Below are 18,189 nucleotides of genomic sequence, written 5' to 3'. Positions count from 1 at the left end.
GAAGCATGGCCAGTGGATTACTGAAGACTGGAAGTCTTATGGGCTGACGAATCAAAATAGGGCATCTTCGATTTATCACTCAGGGTTTTTGTATGCCATCAAGTAGGCAAAAGGACTGTTCCTTGGTGTGTGACACCAACTGTCAAACATGGAGTCGGAAGTGAGATGGTCTGGGGTGGCACCCCAGAGTGAGTGGCACCCTGAACCAAAACTACTACCACATCAATTTGCTGCACCATGCAATACCTACTGCAAGCTAATGACCCAAAGCATACCTCCAGACTGTGTCAGAATTACCTTAAAGGAAATCAAGATGGTAGACTTAAATTCATGGAATGGCCAGCACAGTCTCCAAACTTAAACCCCATTGAGCTTGTTTGGGATCAACTGGATAGAAGGGGGAAAGCAAAGCAACCTCAGGGGTGTGGAATTTGTATCACCCAACGCCCGGGACATGCAACTCCAGACATCGGGCAGTTGGCTTCTTCAGTACATTGACCCTGCTGCGTAGCAAGGCTTAATTTTTTATTTGTTTTTTAACCTAAACGGAGCGGTGACAGAGCCAGGGGCCTGGAGTGGTGACAGAGCCTGAGGCGTGGAGCAATGATGGAGTGGGAAGCATGGAGCGGTGACAGAGACGGACGTGTGGAGCACTGACAGAGCAGGGAGCGTGGAGCCCACTGGCTCCCTCCCCACCGTGGTCTTCAGGGTCCCCCACCCTTCTGTGGGACCTGGGATCACGGCAAATTAGATCTGGTTGGAAAGCAGGGAGTCAGTCTACTCCGTGTGAGCAGTGATACAGGAGCGCTGCACTCGCAGCCTTCCTGTCACAGGAGAACAATCACAGTACTGAACTCCTGTATTAGAGGTGACAGGTTCAATAAAGAGATCCTGTCACCTCCAAATGCTGTCACACAGGGACTTGTAAGTAAAAAATAATTAAATAAATAACAATTAAAAATATAAATAAAATAAATGTAAAAAATAGAAAAGTAAAAAATAACAAATAATAAAACATGGAAATAAATAAAAATGTAAAAAATAATAAAATAAATGAAAATAAAAAATGATAACTTTTACAAAGTAAACAAAAATAAAGTAAATAACAATTAAAAAAATTAAAACCAACCGTGCTGCCCCCACCATCTGCATGCAAATAAATGCATGCATAGGGTATTGTCTGTGTGAGTGGAGTGATGCCCCCATTCCACTGTGTGCCATATTGTGGTGGCTGGGCAGCAACGCTCTTTAACGCACATTAAGGCCAGGTTCACACCTTGTCGATGGGTGACTGTGCGGCTATTATGCATGAAACCGCGCGGATGGCCGGGCAATCACGGAATCGCACACCGCCGCCATTCGAGCTGGCAGTGGCATTATTTTCTAATGGCACCTCAGTCGCACCAGGCAGATTGCGCAGTTTCCCGCCGCAATACCGCCCGTGCAATCACACACGATTGCAGTTGAAAATGCCGCACGGTGCGTGTCACGCAGCAAGGTACATGTACCTTTTTTTAGCGATTGCCACACGGATGTTACCCCATACACGCGGATGCGTGTATGGAACTGTACAAGATTGCGCGGTCCCGACCACCAGTACGGGTGTACTATCTGTACCTGTGCCATGTATTCAGCGGGGGTCCCCTGAGGGTGCTGACCAATGAGAAGCGCTTCTTAGCACAGCTAAATACAGTTTTGGTTAAAAAAAAAATTGTGTATCAGGACAAGTAGATTGTCATGAGAGACAAGTAGATCGGGCCCCCTGCTTTAGTCTAGGGATGCACCGATACCAATACTAGTGTTGATATTGGTGCCGATACAGAGTATTTGGGCGAGTATTCATACTCGTACTTGTACAAATGCTCCGATGCCCAGCACGAGTACTTCCTGTATCAGGAAGCCGGGCAGTGCGTCATTACACGCTGCCGGGCTTCCTGATTGGCCGGGAAGCGGCTCCATGCTCTCTCGTCACTTGTGATGAGAGAGCATGGAGCCGACTTCCCGACCAATCAGGAAGCTGGGCAGCGTGTAATGACGCGGCACCCGGTTTTCTGATTGGCCAGGAAGCTGGCTTCATGCTACATCATCATGTCATGACAAGGGAGCATGAAGCAGGCCTCCCGGCCAATCAGAATGCAGGGCGTCACGCCATTACACGGCGCCCGGCTTCCTGATTGGCCGGCCAGACTGCTGCGGCTGGGTACCAGAGGAAGGCCGCATTCTGGCTGGAGAGGCGCCGGGGGTGACAGGCTGGACATACCAAGGTAAGAGGGGACTTTCTTGTTAATTGGGAAGCCGGGTGGCGAGTCTTTACACGCTGCCCGGCTTCACGGCTAAACAGGAAGCTAGGTGGCGAGTCATTAAACGCCACCTGGCTTCCTGAATGGGACTTCTGTTACTCGGTAATTGGTATCGGCGAGTATCGGAAAAAAATTATCGGTACTCGGTACCAAAATACCGGTATCGGTGCATCCCTACTTTAGTCCTTGGACTAGTAGTCTTTTTAAAAATTTCCACACTCCTACAAGTACAACACTTTTCTAGGAACTTCTGCAACAGTGTTGGAAAGAACTTTCCGAACAATATTTGCTATCAGTTGTAGAAAGAATGCCATGAGGGTGTTCGGCTGTTATATATGCAAAAGGTGGCTACTTTGATGGGTCAAAAATTTAGATTACATTTTGTTAAAGAAAAGAAGAAGAAAAAGACATGGCAAAAAAAAACATGGCATACGTGTTTGTTTGTTTTTTTGGATGTCCAATTGTTTATTTGTTCTATTCTTTATTTTGAGAGTATATTGAGACATTAAACTGTGTAAATTTCAATAAAAACAGGGAAAATGTGGGTGTTCTAAAACTTTTGACCGGTAGTGTATATAGTTGGATCTAATTCAATAATATTAGGGTTTGATTGATTCATTTATGTATAGAATGCTATGAACTGGGTATGGATACTGTATACCCCTCAATAAGATTGCTATGCTATTGCTTCTCTATTGCAAATATTGACATCTAGTGGTGAGATAGAGGTAGTACAGCTTGATGTTATGTGCTAGGATAGCCTTTCTCAACCAGGGTGCTGTAGCACACCGGTGTGCCTCCTGGTTTCCTCAATGGTACCTCAAAATGTTGTGGTAGTGACACTGTGATGTGAAGGGAGAATAAATACTGATGTGAGGGGTTCCTTATGTAAAAGGGGAACTCTGATGTGAAAGGGGGGACCCTGATATGAAAGTGGGGCTTCTGATGTGAAAGGTAGGGGGCCACTAATGCAATGGGTGACTCTGATGTGAAGGGGGGGTCATGATTTGAAGGAGGCACTGTGTTAGGATATGGGTTGATACATGGGCGGGACTATGTATAATATAAGAAGCTTAGATTGTTTCAGCACGTATACCACCCCTAATGAAGTCTATGATAAAATGTGCAGGGTGTGCGGATTCGTCATTACATACACCAGGAAGTACCGGGTGTATGTAATGTCCCAACTAGGACAACAAGAGGACTTCTCTCAATGAGCGGATCTGTGGTGCCGTTTAAGCACCTAACATTGTGAATGTGTTGTTGTTTTTTTGTTCTCATTTTATTAAAATGTTTTAATAAAACATTTGAACAATTTTACACCATGGTTACATCTTTTATTGAGCTAATATCGTATAAGGGGCCACTATTTGCTGGTATACGAAGATGTGTTTTGGAGAAGTCTGGTGCCGAGGAAATAACTTTGAGCAGTATTTCACCATTTGTTAACAATCGCCCATCCTATACGGTCAGTTGATTGAATCTGGAAGGAGCACTATAAAGGGGATCAGAGGAGCAACTTTGGAGCATCCTTTTCACACTTTTGGATTATATTTACACATTAGCAATAGTGGACATCTAGAGCTGTTTTATACTGACACTTGCATATTTACTGTGATTATCAAGCGGCACAGTTTTGGATATTTGAAAGTGGCACTTGCCTATGTATCATTGTAATTATTAAATTGGAAAAAGCTTTTTCAATTTTTATGCAATGTAAAATAACTTTTTGCACCTTGTCACTTGACATAAATTAATTTTATTTTACATAGCACTGTGTAATATTTGATGTACATCTTTATAGGTGGTTTGATCACTATGGCACAGCTGCTGGGAGGGGCACTAAGCTTTAGATAGGGGCGTGGATATGATTGTAAGTTTAATACTTATATTTTGCAGCGTCATTTCCTATGCAACAATTCTTTATTGTGCATGAAACTGTTCTCCCAGGTTGACATCTCTGTGACAGGTCTTTGTCAATGCTTTAAAAGAGAAGTAAAGCCAATATTTTGCTTTTTCTTCTCTTTTGCATCACAAGAGTACATTTACTAATGTAGTCCTTTGACCCAAAGTCAGCTGGTAGTAGGTTAATGATCGACCAGCGGCTGAAAGCGCAGTTAATTTTTTAAGATTGCACATATATAGCAAACTTACAACAACTATTTTTACCAGCCAGTCCAGGAAAATATCAAAGACAACTGCAGCTTCATGTTGAAAAAAAAATGAAGAAGGGTCTAAGTTAACCCATAAATAGCAATCAGGATAGAAATTAGATGTCAGGCCTTATCTTGCACTAGGAAACAAAGTAATTTCACTGCTAATGTAAAACCTTTATTTCTCTTTGTTCTACCCAGATAGCAAGCAATTGAGCTGCAAGTTTGAAAATGACTTGCTAAACTATTGCAGACTTGCCAAGCTTCACAATTTTGTTGCACAATTACAGCAAGTCTGCATTGCAAGTCTCCAGATCAACGTGCTTTGCAAAAGTGCTGTACACTTGCAGAGCCCTTGCTAATAAGCAGGGCTTCAAAAATCCACTCGTCCGCTCGTCTGTGACGAGAGGACAGTGGAGCCCGACGAGCAGCTTCCCGGCCGGCCGTTGTAATTACACGGCCGACCGGGAGCTTTACAGTCAAGCGATCAGGCGTCTCAAGAGACGCTATATCGCTTGTATCAGCAGCTGTCACTGCCGTTGCCGGTCCCGGGATCCACTGTGCCCGATGCGGCCGGGACCGGCACGGCTCTGTGACAGGAGATCAAAGGGATTTCAGTACACAAACTCCCTTTGATCTCCTCTCAGTCCCCGAATGCAGGAAGTGATGTATATAACATCACTTCCTGCATTCAGTGTCACTCTCCAGCTACAGAAGCTAATGAAGCCGATCTCTGCTTCATCAGCTTCTCTGGGGGTCCCTAGGTGACATTAGGGGTCTTGGAAACCCCTGATGTCTCCATAAAGAGGACCTGTCATGTAAATTGGCTATCACATAGGGGGCTTCTTAGCCCCCCATGAAATAGCAATAAAGTTGTTTGTAAAAAAAAAAGTAATACAAAAATTAAAGAATCATAAAAAAACTAAAGAAGCATAAAAAAGAAAAAAAGAAAAACATTTTTTAAAGTTCCTGCCCCCCACATACACACGCATATATGCGTCGGGTGCGCCTACGTGCGAAAACGACGATTGGGCCTATTGTGCCGCACATGTTACATATCGCACCAAACATCGGAGTGAGAGCAATAATTTTAGAGCCATTAATCACTGATAACACTAAACTGATGAGCAGTAAAAGTGTTTTAATCGTCGCCTATGGGCGTTTTTTGCGATTTTGCGGGCTCATGCAATTTTAAGGCTTGACATGTTTGGTGTCTATTTACCCGACGTGACCCCGACTTTTATGTTTTACTAAAAATATGGGTAAGAATAAATGTTTTATAACATAACGTAGGGAAACTTTTTTTAACATTTATGGTACTTTTTTCATTATATAGTTAAAAAAAATAACCCGCCCCCCCCCAAGTGGTGATAATATACCTCCAAAAGAAAGCTCTATCTGTCCCCAAAAAATGTTAACATAAATTGCAAGGCTATAGTCCGGTCATGCTGACTGGTGACATTTTTGAATGACTGGTGAGACACCATCAAATTTTTCAACCCCTGCTAATAAGGATGGGCTCGGGCGTGTTCGCAGCTCCACGTGCCGAGCCCGCCAGGAAGCTTACAGCGCGCAGCGCCAATCACAGGTACTGAGACATTTTCCCGGTCCGCAGCTGCAGAGATCGGGAAATGTCTCCGTGCCTGTGATTGGGGCTGCACGCTGTCCTGCAGGACTCTTGCTGTAGACTTGGCAAGCAAATTTTCTACAAATTCAAAAAGTGTCAACCAGAACTGGTGCTGCAAGTGTTCTGCAAGTCTACAACTTGCCAGGAATGTGTGCAGCAAGTTAACAAGAATTACAATTTAACCCTGCCACAAGTTTGTGGCACGTTATCCTTGCTTTCTGGGTAGTTCTTATGTTTACATTAAATCCTTTGTGGTTTACACATTCAATACTTCTCATACTAGTAATGGCTCATGCTGTATGAAAATACAGCAACTAGTCAAAAAGTTCTTGCTGGCACAGGCTGGCAACAAGATCCTGTGTAAAAAGTGCCCTATATCCATGATTATAATGTGTTTTTTATTGTTGTGCATTGAAAAACTGAAAACGCATCTGGTGCGAATGGACCCTTATACTTTTATTTTTAGAAGCACAGAAAGACTATACTATCGTTGTGTTCATTACAGTTTTACATCGAGAGAACCAAGCATGTTAAACAGCAAAAGTTATGTTGCACAATACTAATAAAGTGAGAAACATCCTGGGTGTACCAACATGAAGGATCGCGTAACGACATGAACTCTCGCGAGATTTGATGTCACTGAGCGTGGCTACCCGGCATCCCTGGTCATTGTTTAGTTGTTTCATCGTTAGCGGTGTCAGTGGTTGAAATGTTGCGGCTTCGTTGTAAAACCCGGCAGGGAACGTACCTGCTTCAGGGGCTAACGGACATGTCCAGCGTCCGGGAGCTGCAGGAGCGGATAGCCGGGGCGAGTGGCATCTCCGAGCCCGGGCAGCGAATCATGGTGGGCTATCCCCCCGCCAATCTAGACCTGAGTGATGGTGATGCCACCCTGCGGGACCTGCCTATCAAATCAGGTAATGATTGCTAGTGCACAGGCTGGCCGTACACCCTCCTATTGGATTGCACACTGTCATTTGATGCACGGGCCTTCTTGGGTTCCCATTGGAATGGATCGTTGAAGGAAGAACCTGTCCTGTATGGCAATGGTGGTGATTCTAAGGCTGTCACATTGGCAGGGTCACTGTTGTTTGTCACAATGGAATAACCCCCTCTGTAGATGAGGTGGGGGATAGCTTTCCCATTGCTAGCAATTGAGATTCAGCAGCGTCAAGCTTGCTAGAGCAATTCTATAGGGGCAATGTGGCAGTTCCTACGTTCACAGAGGTGTATCAGGAACCTGCACCTACCGGTATTGCTCTTGCGGTGCCGTTACTAGTTAGCTGGAAAAAAACGCGGAATGAATATCACAGAATTTGCTGCGTTGCAACTTTTCTCATGTTTGGCGTGTGTTTAAAAATACTGTGCGCAGGAAACTAACGCCTGTGACTGTGTGGTAATGTGCGTCATCACATGCTTACATGTGAATGAGGCCTTAGTGATCCTGCCGCTGGTTATTTGGCTCTAGCGTCAGAATCGCCTATATGTTATCAGACTAGGCCTTGTTCACATATAGGTGTTGATGTTTTGTTTTTTTTCCAGCTTTTTTTTTAATGCGCGTATGCTTTTAAGAGCCCGTTCACACCAAAATCGGAAGGTAATCACAAAGCCCGTGACAGACTGCATGCAAAGCTGTGAGACACGGACGTTCGCACCTTACAGTGTGTGTGCTGAGCCCTGCAAGATGAAAGACTGCGTCTTCAGTCAATCGGCTCGTGCGTTACAACCGAATAGACTTCAAGTCCCATCGCCCTCCTGATTGGTTTTATCGAGCCCACGTAGGAAGGTTGGGGGGTGCTTCAGGCAAACAAACGCTTTTTGTTTGCCTGAGGAAGGGACCACTTGGTTCCGAAACATCGCTTTTTGTTAAATGTAACATCACCAATGTCAATAAAGGAGATTAACTTTGATTTGCATTGGAGTGCTAGTCACTATTGGTTTATTACAACAGAATAGACTTTGCATCATGACGCACAAGCCGATTGGCTGAAGATGACGTTTTTCACCTGGGCACGCTCGGCTATGTGAGCTCTCGCAAGCTGATGTGCTGGAGTGAAAATGACATGACACACTGCATGCGAAGGTCCGCGCACCACCACTCTGCTCTGCTTTGCATGCAGTGTGTCACAAGCTTAAGTCAGGAGGGTCCTTTGACTAACGATTGTACCTTTCGATTTCCTTCCCATCCGCTGTGATCTGTTTTTCAACAACTGCTAATGTAAGGGCTCCGAAAAGTGAATGGGGCTAATCAGTGGCGTAACAATCGCCATAGTGACACAGGCGGCCGCTATGGGGCCCGGCCAGGGCATCCCTCTGATGCCGTGTGGGCCGCCTTGGTTGATATGGCATGTAATATCAACCCAGGCGGCCCACAGGACGCAGCTCAGGCTGGCTTTCACTGACGCAGCTCAGCAGTGGCGTTTCCCCTCATAGCCGCTGCGGAGCTGTGTCAGTGACAACCAGCGTTCGCAGTGAAGGAGGAGGCGGGGCCCGCCTAAGAGCAACCCCGCTTCCTCTTCCATCACTGGCCAGCGACCTAAGAGCAGGTGGGGCCAGTGATGTAAGAGGAGGAGGGGGAACGGAAGAGGAGGCGGGGCCCCGGCGACAACGGAGGCGGACAGCGCTGACAGGTAAGAGGTGTGCAGCCCATCTGAGACCCTGCGGAGCCCACTATAGAGAGTCTATGGCAGGCTCTGCAGGGTCACTCTCAGGTGGGCTGTTTGGTATATCAGGTGGGCTCTGCAAGTGGCATAACTAGCAATCACTGGGCCCCATACAAAATTTTGCTGTGGGGCCCTGTGATTTCTAGTTACGCCCCTGGGGCTAATACACACCTCTGCCTTGTGTTGCATTACGCTGAAAAAGAAGTAGGCATGTTCTACTTTTTTTTTTTGGCAACAGATTTGAGCGGTGTGAACTGGTCTCATTCACACCCATTCATTTCTTTGAGTTACCTTCCATTGGCATCCATTGAAAAACAGACCTGGTGTAAATGGGGTCTAACAGGGTTATGCACTAGAGGGTGAAGAGTTTGGAGAAGGCAGGAGAAGTGACAGGACAACATAATCGATTTGGAAAAATTCTCCAGTTCAGCTCACTTTCCAGTTCCATTGAGTTCTCCTAGATTGGTCACTTCTCCTGTCTTGTCCAAACTCTTCACCCTTTTGTGAATAACCCTGTAAGTGTTTTTGAATCAGGTGGTTTTCTATTTGGCCCAACGGTACCAGTAGCAAAAACACCTGAAAAACAATCGAGATAATGCTTGTGACGCGCTACAAAACGCGTAGTTGTGAAGCGGATCTTATTGCCATATAATACTGGCAATCCTTTCTCGCCAGAGGCAGGATCACTCTGGAGTACACAGGCAGGAGTGAAAACACCCATCTACATGCATCACTCCCTTGCCAGCTGGAGGAGGGAGGTGGTAAATTCTTATAATTTGCAGGAGGAGGCATCCAGGGAGCAACACTTACAAATCAGGTATGTTTCCTTTCTGTATTTTCTAGCAATCTTATCAATGATAAAGGGCTTATTCATGCAGACACGAGGTCTGTGTACTGGGAAAAGTGGCCGGATCTTTGCACCCGGGAGCCACAGGTGTTGCGAACAGCCTATCTGTACAAATCGGTGACAGGCTGCAGCCATACGCTGCTAAACGCACAGGAGAAATCGCAGTTGTATTCATTGATAAAAATATTAGGAGTTCTCTGAATGGCTGCGGTGATGAGTGATTGACCCCTGTGTTTTAAGAGCAGAGTGGAAGCTGCTCAGCACCGCACCATACAGGAGCCAGAAATTGCATCCAGTGCTGTAGTAGCTCTGACTACTACAGACATTTACAGGATCCCCGTGGGCTGATCAGGCTTGACATATGCATACTTGCATTAGAACACGCTAACCCAATGTCATTATGCATAATTTATACCTGGAGTTCAGCTTTATCGGCCCTTTTTCCTTCTGACGTAATGCCATTCTCTGGCAATGGCATTACCTCGGAAGGAAGGAGTTCTCCATGCTAATATCACTTGCAGCATAAAGCACCATGCAGAATATCTATATAGTGCACTATGAGCACTAGGCTCTGTATTCTGCAGCTTCCAGATCCTGTGTTCTGAGCCAGATAACCACGGAGAACTCTTCAGGTTCAGAGCAGTGGTACTACTGCAGGACGTACTCGGTGTCTAATAGCTTTTTATGTCAGTTTCCCACTGATCATGGCAATACAACCTTCTACTGTAAACTCCCCATTATCTGGCATTTAAGCAACCAGTGGGGGGAGGGAGGGGTTTAGTTGTTTGAGAGTTACTATTAACTCTCAAGGAACCAGAAACTACATTTATCCGGCACCTACCGATCCTCATGGGTGCTGAATAACTGGGAATTTACAGTATTAGACCTCATTCACACTGAGCGACATGAAAATCGCACGATTTTGAGCGATATTGCGCGACGTGTCGCGCCACTTTTTCCTATTGGGCTGTATGCAATCAGGAGCAATATCGCTCGAAATCGCTCGAAAAAAGGGTCATGTAGGAGCGACAAGCTACCAGCGACGAGCTACAAGCGATATTGAGCGACGAGATGTGAACAGCTCCATTGAAATGGATTGGAGAAGCTACATAGAGCGTTATCGTGTGGAAATATGAGCGATATCGCTGCAAAAATCGCTCGATAAATCGCTCAGTGTGAATGGGGCCTGAGGTAATGGACTTTGCATTTTGATACTTCCAGCCACGTCGGCATTGTTTCAGTTATCCACAGGGTAAAGAAGTAATACGCTACCAGCAAACCAGAGGTCCACTTTATCCTCCTGTCTTTATTTGATGTTGAATAAACATGGCATCACATACACATGCAAGGTTTCGGAACCTAAAAAGTACCCGTGTCGGCCCTGAAACCAATACTAGTATTGGTATCGGGACATCCCTAGTAAGACTCCAAGGTCTAGTGAGAGAGGCCAGGTTGATGAGGGGTTTCTGGAAGCCCCCAGGTAAGGCCTTTGTGGTGCTGACAGCCCAGGGAAAAGAAGATGGATGAAGCCAGGGGCATTGTGGTGATACCTCATTTCTGTAGGTGTCTTTTCCTGCTCCTGTTTGTTTTGTTTTTTATACTCCATTGTATACAAGGGTCACTTCACATGCATCCCTGTGCTGTGCACTATGTAATACCAGACAGACCCCAGTGTTCCCCTCTGTTTACATGAAATGTCCTCCTGCAGAAGTGCCTGGAGGGAGCGAGCAGCTTCTTGTTGGAGAAATTGTGGAGGGCTTCTTGTCACTCAAAGGATCCCCTTGAGAGTCAACAGTGCCCAAACTACACTTCTCTGTGCGTACACAAACACATGTGGAAGACACATCATACACTCTCAAATGAGCAATATATTGTCGGGAATCTTTCTATACGAATATGTACATCTTGGATAATCTTTTTAGATGCATCCGATCCCTCTACTCTCGACATTACATAGCTCAATCCTGTGCTTTGTACATTACATACATGTGATTCCCTGCCCTAGGTTTGTAATGCGTTAATGGATTAGAATCTATACTGAATGTAGAATTGGTCACTGGAAAGTATTTATAGCCATTGTAAGCTAGAGAATTTGCTAAATGCAAAAACTGTAGAAAATGTCTTCGGGCACAAACATTTTTGTGTGTACTAAATGTGGGTTTGTTTTGTTCATTATTTCCCCCTTTTTTCTAAGAATTTGTTGCCATCATCTTTAAATTGCTGATGTTATTTAAGTACTGTATATGTAATACAATGATCTATGTTTTGTTTGACAGGTATTCATGGTGCACATTTTTATCTCTTTTAAACAGGTGACACACTGATTGTGGAAGAAGATAAAAGCAAGCCTGCTACTATCGTGAAGCAATGTATAAATGATCAGACTCTCCCAAAGGCTCCAGCGATTGTTCGTAGAGTTGTTCCAGCAGACAATTCCTGTCTCTTCACCAGTGTTTACTATGTGGTGGAAGGTGGTGTATATGACCCAGCCTGTGCACCAGAAATGCGCAGCCTTATAGCTGAAATTGTTGCAAGTGATCCAACAAGTTATTCCGAAGCCGTGCTGGGAAAAGGCAACGAAGAATATTGCTTGTGGATTCGTAGGGATGATACATGGGGCGGAGCTATAGAGGTTTCAATACTTTCCAAATTTTATCAGTGTGAAATCTGTGTTGTGGACACACAGACTGTGAGAATCGATCGTTTTGGGGAGGATGCTGGCTACAGCAGACGGGTTTTGCTGATTTATGATGGCATTCACTATGACCCTTTACAACGCCAGTTTCCTGATCCTAGCATGCCCCCTATGACCATCTTTTCCACAACAGATGATGACGCACTGGTGCAGGCCTTGGAGTTGGCAGAAGAAGCCAGGAAGAAAAGGAAATTTACAGATGTGAATAGATTTGCCCTGCGCTGTATGGTTTGCCAGAAAGGATTAACTGGACAGTTGGCAGCAAGAGATCATGCCAAGGAAACTGGGCACACCAACTTTGGGGAGGTGTAGTATCCCAAACTTCGAGACGCAAGACAAAGTTGGCAAAAACTACCTCACACCTCAGAAGCCAGTTTAAAGTGCACATGTAGTGATATTCTGCAAACAACAAGAGCAAGTTGCTAATCCATTCTTTCTCTGTTGTTGTTTTTTTCCTTTTCTCTAAGTCTTCAAGGTTGTGGGATATTTATTGTAACAAAAAAGCTGAACTCCAGCCAATTTTATTTATTTTGGTGGCAGTTTTAAGATTAAGGTATTTCTGGTCTCATGCGACAGGCTAATGGTAGCAATACACATTAGGTAGCTTGTGATATTTAGGAGGCTGCCTTAAAGACGCAAAAGAGATTTCTTTCATCTGACATACTGCTGTGGACAAATTTGTTGGTATCCTTCCATGAAAAAGAACCCACCATTTTCCCTGAAATAACTATTTCTAATTTTAGTCACAGGAACATCAAGCTGCCTGGCGGTCTTCTAGCTTTTACTTTTGCATGCTGATCTATACTTTTTTTTTTTTTTTTCTGATCTCTTCAGGCAACTCTCTCATTTGCTTTCTCTGGCCATTGTAACAAAGCAGCCGGCCGGGAGCTTCCTGGATCTGACCGGCCGTTTAAAGACATCCTGTTAGCCACACCCACTCACGCGCATGAGAAACTGCCAAGATTTAAAAACCGGCAGCGATGCTTGTTTACATACAAGCGATCCACCGGGTATAGAGCTGGCGGATCGCTTTGTATAACGTGCCGTTCTGTGCGCCCCCTCCCACTGGTCCCGAGCTCCACTGTGCCCGGTGCGAGCCCGGGACCAGCATGGTGGCTCTGTGACGGGATCAGAGGGAGATCGGTACACGATCTCCCTCCGATCCCCTCTCCGCTGTCAGAACGCAGAAGTGGTGTATATTACATCACTTCCACATTCTGCTTTCACTCTCCAGCTTCAGACGCTGGAGAGAAGCTGATGAAGCAGATCTCTGCTTCATCACCTTTGGGGGGTCCCTAGGTGACAGGGGTCTTGGAAACCCCTGATGTCTCCATAAAGAGGACCTGTCACATCCTCTTTGCTATCGCAAAGGGGGGTTTCTTAGCCCCCTATGTGACAACAATAAAGTTAAGAAAAAAAAATGTAAAGTTGCAACAACAAAAAATTAGTCACACATGAAAAAGAAAAAAACAAGAAAATGTTTTTAAAGTCCCCAACCATACATACACGCATGCAAACATGCGTCGGGTGCGCATACATGCAAAAACGCCGATTGCGCCCATTACGGCACAGTGAGAGCAATAATTCTAGGGCCCATCAATCACTGATAACACTAAACTGATGAGCGCTAAAAGTTTTTAAAGCGTCGCCTATGGCCGATTTTGGGCTTCGTCGTTTTCTGCTATTTCACAGGCGCACGCAATTTTTAAGGCTTGACATGTTTGGTGTTTGTTTACCCGACGTGACCTCGTGTGTTTTTTATATTTTACCAAAAAAATGGGTAATATTGTTTCCTAACATAATGTAAAAAAAAAATGTTTTTTTCAAAAATTTTCAGTAATTTTTTCTTAATATAGTAAAAAAATAAAAACCCGAGTGGTGAATAAGTACCACCAAAAGAAAGCTCTATCTGTCCCCAAAAAATGGTATAAAATTAATTTCAGTACAGCGTTGCATGACGGAATAAACGTCAGTCAAAGTATCGCAGCGCTGAACTGAAAAATGGCCTGGATGGGAAGGGGGTGTAAACACCCGGTCAGCAAGTGGTTAAATAGGATGACTGATTATAAGATTTAAGGCATGATTCTAATTGCATCATACAATTTGAAATCTCTCTCTAATCCAATTATTGGTACTGTTTTCTAGGAGTACCAACAAATCTGTCCAGGCCATTTTAGAATATCTTTAAAACAGATCTTTTCACACTTTATTTGCTTTACTCTGACATACTAAAGGCAATTGCTTTTCATTTCATGACTTTGTGCTTGTGTAACTGTACACTGACACAGAATTTAATACACTTAAAGTGACATTAAACCCTCAGAATTTTTAACATAAACCAATACTGTAATGTGTGCCTTACTGTAATCCATGGTTGTTTCCCTTCTCTTTGCTGCTCTTCCTTTTAAATCCTCATGTCTTCTCATGCTTGGGAAGAACTTCCCTTTTCAGCTCAGTGCCTCTTCCTGTAGTGCTGGCTCAGGTTGCAAACCTACACACAGACACCATGTATCCATTTCAGAGACAAGGCAGTCTGCTGCCAAACAGAAGTTCTGCAGAGCATGAGAACAGATACAGATTTAAAAGGAAGAGCAGCAAAGAGAAGAGAAACAACCATGGATTACAGTAAGGCGCACATTACAGTATTGTTTTATGTTAAAAATTCTGAGGGTTTAATGTCACTTTAATAACTCTCATAAAATGAAATAATTGTGTTATTATAAAATGCTAGTGCTTGCTCTTAAACTTTACAGTCCATTTAACTCTGTGCTTCAGTACACTATGGTCCGTTATAGTACGTTGCAGAAATGCATGTCGTACTTTTCTCCAACACAATGCTATGGACTTAACTAATAGAACATAATGCAGATTGGCTTGTCTGCGATGGAAGTGTGTTAGTCAGCAGCCCAGTGGGGCTGGTGTGAACAAACCTAAATGTCTTTAAAGGAGAACTATGACGTGAGGGAAAATCACTCATCTTCATAGTTCGAGCCGACGTGTGACAATGAAACTGTCACACGTCGGCTCTATAGATCAGGTCGCTCGCTCACTTCTCGATCATCTCCCTGCAGAGAGCGGTAACTGTCAGTCACGGCTCCCTAAAGGGATTTCCCACGATCCTCCAGCGCTGAGTGGAGGAACAGACGGGAGGGGGCGGGTAAAGCTGGTTCTGCCTCTAGATAGGCAGAGCCAGCTGTCAATCACGCAGCTGGGTGGATCTCGACAGTAATGTAGGGATCTGTCCCGGCTGTGGCCGTCTCAGTATACCGCAAGCTGTATATACTGAGCTTTGCGCCATGGGAGGACGCTAGTATATGTCCTCCCATGACCCTTAAGAGAACTATGGGGAAAAAAACTTACTCCATAGTTATCTTTTAATTTAATACAAGTGCCAATTCATGAATAACATTATTAATTATTATTTTAATAGTGCCTCACACTGTATGCAATAACTTTTGCACTTCCTTTAATCACAAGTGGCGCTGTATAGAAAGAAACAGGTGCATGCTCCGACCCATTTTAAATACTGCCCAGTATAACGCTTCAGCCAATGCATATACAGGATTGTGGAAATGTATAGGCTTGGCACACCCTTATCTGACAGTATTCTCGTCTGGTAACCTGGTACCTAAATACCATGCACTGCATTTTGGGAGACTAGTGTGTCCTGCATACCTTGTTCATGACCGGGTGTTCCGTCATACCCTGTTTTGTGTGTGAAGGGGGGGGGGGGGAAACACATTCAGATGCCTATTCTACAGCATTACCATTATATTCGCTAGTTCATCCCTAAATGTACATAAGCCAATATTTTGCTTTTCTTTAAAGGCTATTTCCACTACCTCCCTTCCCACACTCTCCTCAGGTCCATAACCCTTACTTGTGCTCAAGCAGAGCACAGGAAGTTATCGGCTTACTCAACCAACAGCTAGTTTCTGTACTTATTAACCAGTTCTAACAGAACACTTTCAGCTGTATATTAAGCAGGCCAAAAGGTATCCAATACAGGCCGTTAATTGTATACATATACCAGCTGTCCAGCTTGCAACTGAACAGTGACAGGGGAAACAGCAGATTGATAAGCTCATTGGCCACTCTGCTCCCTCCTCTAGCATGCCCACTCCCCAATGGTGCATGTGCACTGCAGCACAAGTGACTGTTTTCATATGCTGCTTCTCCCTCTGCCAGTCTCGGCTCTGCTGTAAGGGGGACTGCAAAAGGCCGATAGCGGGTCAAGTTTAGGTACTTACACTACAAAGCAAAATACATTTAACAGTGTTTCAATGAATACAGAGCTGCATTTATTGGCATCTTTTATATCATCTGCCTGGAGTTCAGCTTTAAAACTGATTTGTAACCTGTTTTATTTTCCATTCAATCATTTTGGGGAAAGTGCTTTCTCAGCACCTAGTTGTTTCATTGCTGGATGCACACACTAAATGTCTCCAATTTTAAGTTTTAGTATTTCTAATGCAGGATCGGGGGATAAACGCTACAAATTACTCCTCCTCCTCTTGCCATTACTGTGAGCCGTTCAGTCTCTGATGATATTCCCTTCAGTACATGAAAAGACTAGAAGGCCAATATAGTTAACTAGAAATGTCTTTTCATGAATTATACAACATATTTATTTTGTTACATACAGTATCCTGGTCATGTTTTGGAGCTACGTTTCTCTTTATTGAGGAAGTTATTTGTTTTTTTTAATGAATAAGTGGACAATTTGCATGGTAGATAGCTTGCAACAACCAATAATGTATTATTCCTGATAACGAATGTAGCCGTTACTAGAAACTGCTGCTTTTTGGTCACATTTGTTTTGGAATTGATATCACATCCACTTTTTCTGACGTTTTCTTTGAACTTTCCAGATACCATTGCTGCTACTGTGTTTTTATTTGCACACAAGGGCTGTGTGTGTGCAAGTTTCTCTGCAGCCCTACCAAAGCCTTACAAAAATGCATTAACAGAAATCTTCAGTGGTTTGTTTTTGTGTTTTTTTTTTTAACAAGCATGTAAAGTTGAATAGTGTTAAAAAAAAAAAAAAAATCCAGCGAAGTTCAATAACTGTCACTGATTTTTGTATTTTAATGTCAATGATTTAAAAAAAAATTGCATCATCCTTACCACCCTCCTGAGCGATTGCTTGTTTACAAACTGGAATCCGGACTGATGAATGCATTGCTTTACCACTGCCAACACATCAACCTGACCAGTACAGCTATGGACCATTCGCAGGGAAAGGGCTGTTTTAATTTCCTCTCTGCATGCAAACCACTTGAAAGATTGTCTTAATACTGAATTTCCTCTGCACATATAAGCTACATTCAATAAGTACTTGAATACTTTTCTCTTGAAAAAGCTGTCTTTTTGTATTTATTCACTATAGGTAGAGGCTGTTACTTGGGCTGCGTGTATACAAAAATAATGAAGACTCTATTACAACTAGTCTGTGGTTGTGTTTTGTTTACCTACAAATAATGAACATTCTTTTCAGCTTATTCCTATAGTGTTTTTTTTTTTAAATTCCAATTGCATATCATTCAAATAGCATAACCCAGCAGGAGAGAAACCTTACCAGGAGTCAAACAAAGCATATCCTTGCAATATGTGTACAATGCAAATATGTACAAACAGTTTACAAAAACAACTGAAAAACATGTAGTTGCCGAAGTAAATTCTGATCAATGGATTCATTGTTCAATACTTAGGCAGAAACCTTCTTATATTGTTTAATTCCAGAAACGTTCATTTACACTGGTTTCTTTGGGTCGCTGTACTTTTTTCATTAGCTTGTGCATGCTAGTCCAAAAGGCAATAAGCTTTAGCAAGCCGGACTATGCCTTCCCCTCCTTCTTTTTTTTTTTTTTTTTTTTTTTTTTTTAACGCTTTTTTTTTTCCAGT

The 18,189-nt window shown here is 43.7% G+C and overlaps 1 protein-coding gene across 1 annotated transcript; it reads left to right on the top strand.

The window, feature by feature from the left end:
- Positions 1–6,715: 6,715 nt before the first annotated feature.
- YOD1 (YOD1 deubiquitinase) lies at positions 6,716–12,693 on the top strand. The gene is made up of 2 exons (XM_018574826.1): positions 6,716–6,997; positions 11,903–12,693. The coding sequence occupies exons 1-2, from the start codon at positions 6,790–6,792 to the stop codon at positions 12,595–12,597; spliced, it is 903 nt and encodes a 300-aa protein (XP_018430328.1). The 5' UTR covers positions 6,716–6,789; the 3' UTR covers positions 12,598–12,693.
- The last annotated feature ends 5,496 nt before the right edge of the window (positions 12,694–18,189 follow it).

Source organism: Nanorana parkeri, unplaced genomic scaffold, assembly GCF_000935625.1.
Source record: "Nanorana parkeri isolate BGI_ZX_2015 unplaced genomic scaffold, ASM93562v1 scaffold3265, whole genome shotgun sequence".
In the NCBI taxonomy this organism is placed as follows: Eukaryota; Metazoa; Chordata; class Amphibia; order Anura; family Dicroglossidae; genus Nanorana; species Nanorana parkeri.
This window is presented reverse-complemented; position numbering and strand designations above follow the sequence as displayed.

What these genes read in the sequence shown, in the direction of transcription:
- YOD1 (XM_018574826.1), top strand. Translation starts at nt 6,790, where the DNA reads ATGTTGCGGCTTCGTTGTAAAACCCGGCAGGGAACGTACCTGCTTCAG. An exon ending in GGACCTGCCTATCAAATCAG is followed by an intron (nt 6,998 to 11,902) that starts GTAATGATTGCT and finishes TCTTTTAAACAG; the next exon opens with GTGACACACTGATTGTGGAA.